Genomic DNA, 7365 nt, shown 5'->3' with positions numbered 1-7365 from the left:
ATCAATATTACAATGTATCAAAAATCGGTTCTTTTTACAGTTATTAAAGAGAGAGGAGAAGAGAGATGTGATTAAATGATGAGCAAGAGGGAGAAGAAGAGGAGAGCCAATAGGAAAGGAGGAGGAAGGAGAAATGAACACAGAATGCAAGCACCAAGAGTGGTCATAAAGAAAGAAAGAAGGTGCGTTGGCTGGAGTGAATGTTAGATGTGGGTAGGTGGAGAATTTTTGCTGCTGTCGTTATGAGTTTTATTGAGATATAATTTATATACCGTAAAATTCACCCTTTTAGAAGTGCACAATTTGATGTGTCTTAGTATATTCACAGGGTTATGCAAATACTATCACTATCTATTTTTTGATAAAAAAATAAAAAAGAAACCGCACAGACATTAGCATTAGTACTCTCCATTCCTCTCTCTTTACGCCAACACCCCAACCTCGCCCTAGATGATCAGATTCTACTTCCCGATTCTATAGGTTTGACAATTTTGAACATTTCATATAAATTAAATTATGTAACATGTGGCCTTTTGTGCTCTTTTTTTTTTTTTTCCACTTAGTATGGCATTTTCGAGGCTCACCCATGTGGTAGTCTCCATCAGTACTTCATTTTTATTGCCAAATAATAATTCGATTGTACAAATTTACCACATTTTGTTATCTATTCGTCAGTTGATGACATTTGGGTTGTTTCCACTTTGGGGTTATTATGAATAATGCTGCCATGAACATTCATATACATGTTATTTTGTAGACATTTATTATCATTTCCCTTGGGTGTGGAATTGCTCTGCCATGTGGTTATTCCCAGATTTACCATTGGAGGAACTGTTAAACAGTTTTTCAAAGTGACTCCATCATTTTCATCATCAACATTGTATGAGGGTTCCAGTTTCTCCACATTATTGCCAGCGCTTGTTATTTATCTTTTTGATTATAGCCATTCTTGTGGGTGTGAAGTGGTATGTCATTGTGGTTTTAATTTATACTTTCCTAGTGACTAAAGATGTTGAGCATCTTCTTATGTGTTTGCTGGCCATTTATATATCTTTGCAGAAATGTCTGTTCAGATATTTTGTCCATTTTTAAATTGGTTTGTTTACCTTTTTATTATTGAATTGCAAGGGTTCTTCATATATTCTGAACACAAGTATAAATCTCTCATCAGATTATGATTTGTTAATATTTTCTACCTTTCTGTGAGTTGTTTCGTCGCATTTTTATAGTATTATTTGAAGCAGAAACGTTTAAGTTTTGATATAATCCAGTTTGTTTGTTTGTTTTGTTGCTAGAGCTTTTGGTGTTGTATCTGAAAAACAATACCCCAACCCAAGGTCATGAAGATTCAGTCTAATGTCCTTTGAGCCTATATTATCTAATTTGCTGGCAAGTAGTTGTTTAGAACATTCCATTTTAGTCCCTTTCATTCCTTAAATTTGGTGGTGATGTCCCCTTTTGATATTTCCAAGTTTAGCAAATTATCTTCTCTCTATTTTTCCATCCTCCCCACTCCCCTTTATTTTCTCGTTTAGCCTAATTGAAACTTGTTCATTTTGTTGATTTTTTTCCCAAAGAATTAACTTTTGGTTCTACGGATGTCCTCTATTGTTATGCTATTTCCAATTTCCTTTATTCTTGCTATAAGTTTACCTCTAAGTAGTGCTTTTGCTGCATCACATAAGTTTTGGTATGTTTAGTTTTTATTTTCATTCATCTCAAACTGTTTTCTATTTGCTTTATTGATTTCTTCTTTCACACATTGGCTACTTAGGAATGTATTGTTTAATATCTACATATTTGTGAGTCTCCCAAATTTCCTTCTGTTATTGAATTCTAATTTAATTTCATTGTGGTTTGAAAACATGCTTTGTATTTCCATCCTTTCAAATTTATTGAGACTTGTTCTGTAGACTGACATATAATTTATCTTGGAGATTATTCCTTATGAACTTTGAGAAGAATGACTATTCTCTTGTTGGGTGGAGTATTCTATAGATATTTGTTAGGTTTAGTTGTTTTATAGTGTTGTTCAAGTATTCTATTTTCTTCTGTTTTGTTTTCTACTCATTATTGAAAATAATGGTATTGAAGTATTCAACTTTTATGATTGAATTGTCTATTCCCTCCTTCAATTCTCTCAGTTTTGCTTCATGTATTTTGAGATGCTATTGTTAGTGTATATATGTGGTCATAATTTTACATCTTCCTGATGAATTGATCCTTTATCATTATGGAACTCCTTCTTTATCTTTATCTTTTTTTCCTAAAATTTGCTTTGTTAGGTATAGGCACAGCAACTTCAGTTCTCATTGTTTACCGTTTGGATGGTATATCTTTTAGATCCATTTGTGTTTAGTGAGCAGTTCTTTTTAAAAATGATTTTAAATAGACTGGTGATTACCAGCGGGTAAGGGGGGAGGGGGGAGGTAGATGGGGTAAAAGGGGTCAAATATGTGGTGACAGAAAGAAATCTAACTATGGGAGATGAACACACAATGCAATATATATGCGCCTTACTGTCGAATTGTACACCTGAAACTTACTGGATTTTGTTAACCAATGCCACCATCAAACAAACAAACAAACAAACAAGCAAACAAATAAATAAGTAAAATAAAAAAGATAAAAATCATTTGAAAGTTTTTGTGTTCATAAGCTTTATTGTTTAAATGGTCATATAATATAATTCAATTTTTTCTTTTGATGTGCAGTTCTATGATTTCTAACACATATGTAGATATGCATAACCATGCCCATAATAGCATAGGAAATAATTCTATCAACCCCCCAGACTCTCTTGTGTTATTTCTTTATAGTCCACCCACCCCATAAACCTTATCCCTAGCATACAATGATATTCTCCCTAGTGGAGAGTTCATATTACATCATCACAGGTTAGGAATGCATATTGTATTATTATCATTATCGCTATTATTTGACATTTTGTTGTTGTTGATTAACCTCTGCCGATAGTGTTCTTTCTTCTCTTTCAACCTTTCTGAGGCTTCGTATTGAGGTATGTAACTATATCAGCATGAAGAGTTAGGGGCAGGTGAGGACTGCTTTCTGGGCTGATGAGAGTCACATAAATGTAGCAGATTCTTAGAAGAGTTGACACAAATTCAACATGAGGCTTGAGTTTTACTGAAGGGCTGGTATTTACCACTAAAACTGGGGACAGTACTACAGCATTGTTATGTTACCTGCTCTGGAAGTCAGCCTAGAAATGTAAGGTCTTTGGTGACAGCTGAGCAGCAACTATGCAAATTGTAAATGGTTCCTGAGTATGCTGGGCATTCTACCTCATCCTCCCCCTCTCCAATTGGCTTTGGAAAGCAAATAGACTGTAACAATAGGAGTCTGGAATGTTCCTGTGTGGGGCTGACCTTTGCATTATTGTTAATCCTTATCCTCTCCTTTCAGAGATAAGAGATTAAATTAAAACTGAATGGAAACCTCCCAAAAATTGAGCAGGAGCTTCCCCTTTTCCTCCCCTCCCCTACACTGACCTTCGCCCCTTCCAACATGAGGGAAAGCAGGAAGTTTTCCCTGTGGTTTTTCTTTGTGACGACATGATGGAGCAGGTCGATCAACGGGGAAAACCCCATGTGAGAACACGCCTTCAGCGTACATTCCCAATATTTGCTATAAGAAGAGCCATCACAGGACTTGGCTGCTATCTGAACAAAGCAGCACTTGCAAGGCACTGGGTACCCACCACGGAGCAGTTCTCATCTTCGAACTGAAAATGATGAGCAGCAGCAAGACTTTGCTCCTGGCCGCTTTGATGTCTGTGCTGCTACTCCACCTCTGCAGCAAGTCAGAAGGTAAGTGTCACCCTTTCTGCTAGCACCGGAGGAAGAACTATTTTCACTTTCCTCTAAGCCTTGAGCTTATCTGGGGGTTCCCTAAAGGACAGAAGCCTGTTAGAAAGTCTTCGAAAGCAGGTGATAGAAATTGTCAGCTCACTGGTGAGGGAGGGGAGGGAAAGGTTACTGCTGCTGACCAGGCTCTCCTCTCTGCTGTCAATCTCAGCAGATTTTGGGGTGAGTGAGCTTGTAGAGCTCTAGAATGTGGCCAAAGTGCTATTTCTAGGAGTGATGTCAATTGGGGAACATTACAAGGACTGGGCTCATGCTGAACTGTAAGAAGCACTCCCATTCTTCAGCTTTCTCGCTTCTTAACTAAATAGTTTGAATAAAGTGCAAAACTCATTCTTTAGGGGTGGATTATGGCATCTGACTTCTTCATCTTTTCAAGGCCTCAGGAATATCACTTGCCAACTTTGTAATTACGGTTATCTCATCTTACAGCAGGTTGTAATTTAAGTTGGAGGAGTGTCCAAGGATTGCTTTATTGCTGTGAGAGTGCATCACTTTTAGCAGCGGGCGCATTCCTAAAAATGCACGTGTTGGACTTTTGCAAACAAAATTTAAAATTGCCGTGAACTAATATTACAATTTCAAAGCGCTTTAGTTGTAGCTCCCATAAAAGCAGCTTTTATACATCACGTTTCCGTTGCAACTTCTTGTTCTTTCCCTCCTCCCAATACTCAGTAACCAGATAATAGATGAAAATCTGCTAATTTATTCATTTTCTGACTTTGGAAGGTTATCGTTAAGAGTTTCTCCAACTGGGAGGTACTCATATTCTTGAATGATTATAGTGAACTGAAATAAAATAGTTTGTGTTTCTTACTAAAGATATCTTTTCGTGAGAAGTCATGTGTTTATAAAGTGTATTATTGAACCGAAATTCCCCCGCACACAAACTATTTTTTAAGAGAACTAGAACTGTTCAATTGGGTCTCAAAGGCATTGGAACTGTTCCTTAAATAGTTTATTTACCATATAAATCAGATTCTAGGTTTTCCACAACTTCAAGGAGTTTTATAATACCTATCCCAGAACATTTCATTGATATGAACTCAAGACCTTTCATTTTTTTTTTAGCAGCAAGCAGCTTTGATTGTTGCCTTGGATACACAGAACATGCAATTCATCCCCGGTTCCTCCTGGGCTTCACGCAGCAGCTGGCCAGTGAAGCTTGTGACATCAATGCAGTCATGTAAGTTACGAGTTGATTCTAACTCAATTGTAGCAGGAGTACATGGGAATTTTGGGTATAAAAAGTTTTTGCCTTTTTCGAGTTTCATTCCGAAATAGCTAATGAGGCAAATAAAGCTTTTTTTTTTTTTTTAAATGTGTCATCTACTTCAAAGCTCATTTTAAAGAGGACTAGAATGAGGCAAAAATCTTTGTTTAAAAAAAGGAACATGGTTAAAGGCAAAATCACTTTCTAAGATAAAATTACAGGGTATTAAAATGCTATCTCAGGAAAATATGGAAAACATAAACTTGAAAATGAGCATATTCTACCAGAAAATGGTTGAGGCTGTACGTAAAAACTCAGGATAATTATACTGTCATATATAATATTCTTGAGTTACATAGGATATTATACTTTGGAATGATATAACTGACTGGTCAGATACATACATATTTCATGTAACCAGCAGCAACAAAGTTAAATAACAATTCTGGGACTTTATCTTCCTAACAATGCACAATTATTTATTAACTTACAGAGAAAGTTAGGGAGCATTGCTTTCATTTCTTGCATCAAGTTTTATCAGGAGCAATATATTTATTTTTTGCATTCTGTTTCACCTCTAGAATAAATGAAATGTTTAATGCGTAGAACAGTCCATTGGAATGTGAAATTTCCATTGCACGTTCTGTGAAAAAGCCATTTAAAAGCTTTCTACACTCAAACCACATTCTCTGATTTTTTCAGCTTTCACACAAGGAGAAAATTGGCTGTGTGTGCGGATCCAAAGCAAACTTGGGTGAAAAGGGCTGTGCACATCCTCAGGTATGGAATAGTCACAGTCTGTTAGCCTCTCTCCAAATGTCAGGGCAAGACCAGTGTACAGAGTGGTGGATGCTTGGCTTGCTGGAATTCTTTTGCCTAAGTATTGGAATTCTTAAAAGAGAAATTTGAGTTGGACTACCAAAAGTTCATGTTTTTTCCACTTATAAATAATTTTAATTCTTTTAAACTTAGTGATTTTTTTCACGTGATGTATTAGAGTCCTCTAGGCATATGATAGTCACTAGCTGTTTGATTCTGATCGCAAAAATGCCAGCTAGTTATATAATTTACAGACTACACAACATTTGTTTGTTAAAAACTGAAAAATAAACAGTTCAATGGTTCTGATCTACATTGGTGATAATAGAGAGTAACATTTTATCAATGGACAGAAGTCACCTAACACCTGGGTGACATAGACACGGAATTCGAAGACACAACGTACGTGCATGTGTCCCGTTTCTGACATTAGCTAGCTGAGTTATGGTGGACAAGGCCCTTCCTCTCCCAGCTTCGATTTCCTCATATGGACTCTGAGCTGTCTGTCATCCTGAGATGAATTTAGGGAATGAGAGGCAATCTTTAGGCATCAAAGCCATTCCCACCAGCCAGTCATCCTGTTTTTGCTTACGTGGTTTTTTCTTTTTTCTCTTTACAGCCAGAGAATCAAGAAGATGTGAACACTGAGGCTTTCTGGAATGGGATTGGACACAGCCCAAAAACAGGAGGACTAGCTCGAGTTGGTTTCACTTGCCCGTCATTGAGGGTTTAGCACTTATCTGATTTGTGCCTCATTGGACTTGTCCAATTAATGTTGTTGATTCATATTGCATCATATTTTGCTTCGTTAAGCATTGCATTAGAGTCAGACTCTATTTTATGTTGTTATTTATATATGTGGGTTTTTATGTGTGTGTGTGTTTTGCTATTTAATACTATTTTCCCATTTAATACTATTTTCCCATAAGCTATTTGGTTTAGTATGCGGTATAAAATGTTTAGAGAAATAAGATTATATTGACTTTCTTGCAAGCAGCAGCTCTTTTTTTTTTTAAAAAAAAGAATTTAGTTTTTCTTTTTACATATTTTTGTTTCCTAAATTGTTGTAATTACCTGTAAAAGAGAAAAGTGATATGAAAATAAATGCTGAAAATAAAGGAAAGAACTAAAAATGGTTTGTCGATTGACTTATATATAGCATTTAAGATGTATATTAAAAGTATTCGAAGGTATACTAACCATGAAAAATTTCTGAAAAATTGTATCCTCCATTTACTTCTGCCTAGTTGTTCCTTTTTTCTCTATCCCCCATGGTCTTGGACTTCATTCTACATGAATTATAATGGAAAGTGTCTTTTTTTTTTGGTTTAAGTCAACCAAACCCAAAATAAGAAAGATCCTATAGCCGAGTTCCATAGCTCAGTGTTTACTGACGTAAAATTTTTTAAAATAAAAAATTGTACCCATACACTTCGTGACTATGGGCAC

General features: G+C 36.0%; 1 protein-coding gene across 2 annotated transcripts; it reads left to right on the top strand.

Moving 5' to 3' along the window:
• Positions 1 to 3670: 3670 nt before the first annotated feature.
• Positions 3671 to 6930, top strand: CCL20 (C-C motif chemokine ligand 20). Of its 2 annotated transcripts, none has more exons than XM_006906652.3 (4): positions 3671 to 3830; positions 4959 to 5070; positions 5800 to 5877; positions 6536 to 6930. In XM_006906652.3, exons 1-4 carry the CDS (start codon positions 3752 to 3754, stop codon positions 6555 to 6557), a joined length of 291 nt encoding a protein of 96 aa, XP_006906714.1. In that variant the 5' UTR covers positions 3671 to 3751; the 3' UTR covers positions 6558 to 6930. The 2 variants fall into 2 exon arrangements, with proteins under 2 accessions (XP_006906714.1, XP_006906713.1); XM_006906651.3 differs by having other exon boundaries at positions 4956 to 5070.
• The last annotated feature ends 435 nt before the right edge of the window (positions 6931 to 7365 follow it).

This window comes from Pteropus alecto, unplaced genomic scaffold (genome assembly GCF_000325575.1).
Source record: "Pteropus alecto unplaced genomic scaffold, ASM32557v1 scaffold110, whole genome shotgun sequence".
Classification (NCBI taxonomy): Eukaryota; Metazoa; Chordata; class Mammalia; order Chiroptera; family Pteropodidae; genus Pteropus; species Pteropus alecto.
Note: the sequence above shows the minus strand (reverse complement) of the source record. Positions and strands in the feature narration are given on the sequence as shown.

Coding starts and splice junctions, on each gene's coding strand:
- CCL20 (XM_006906651.3), top strand. CDS start 3,752: ATGATGAGCAGCAGCAAGACTTTGCTCCTGGCCGCTTTGATGTCTGTG. Junction 5,071..5,799: donor TGTGACATCAATGCAGTCAT/GTAAGTTACGAG, acceptor TGATTTTTTCAG/CTTTCACACAAGGAGAAAAT. Junction 5,878..6,535: donor AGGGCTGTGCACATCCTCAG/GTATGGAATAGT, acceptor TTCTCTTTACAG/CCAGAGAATCAAGAAGATGT.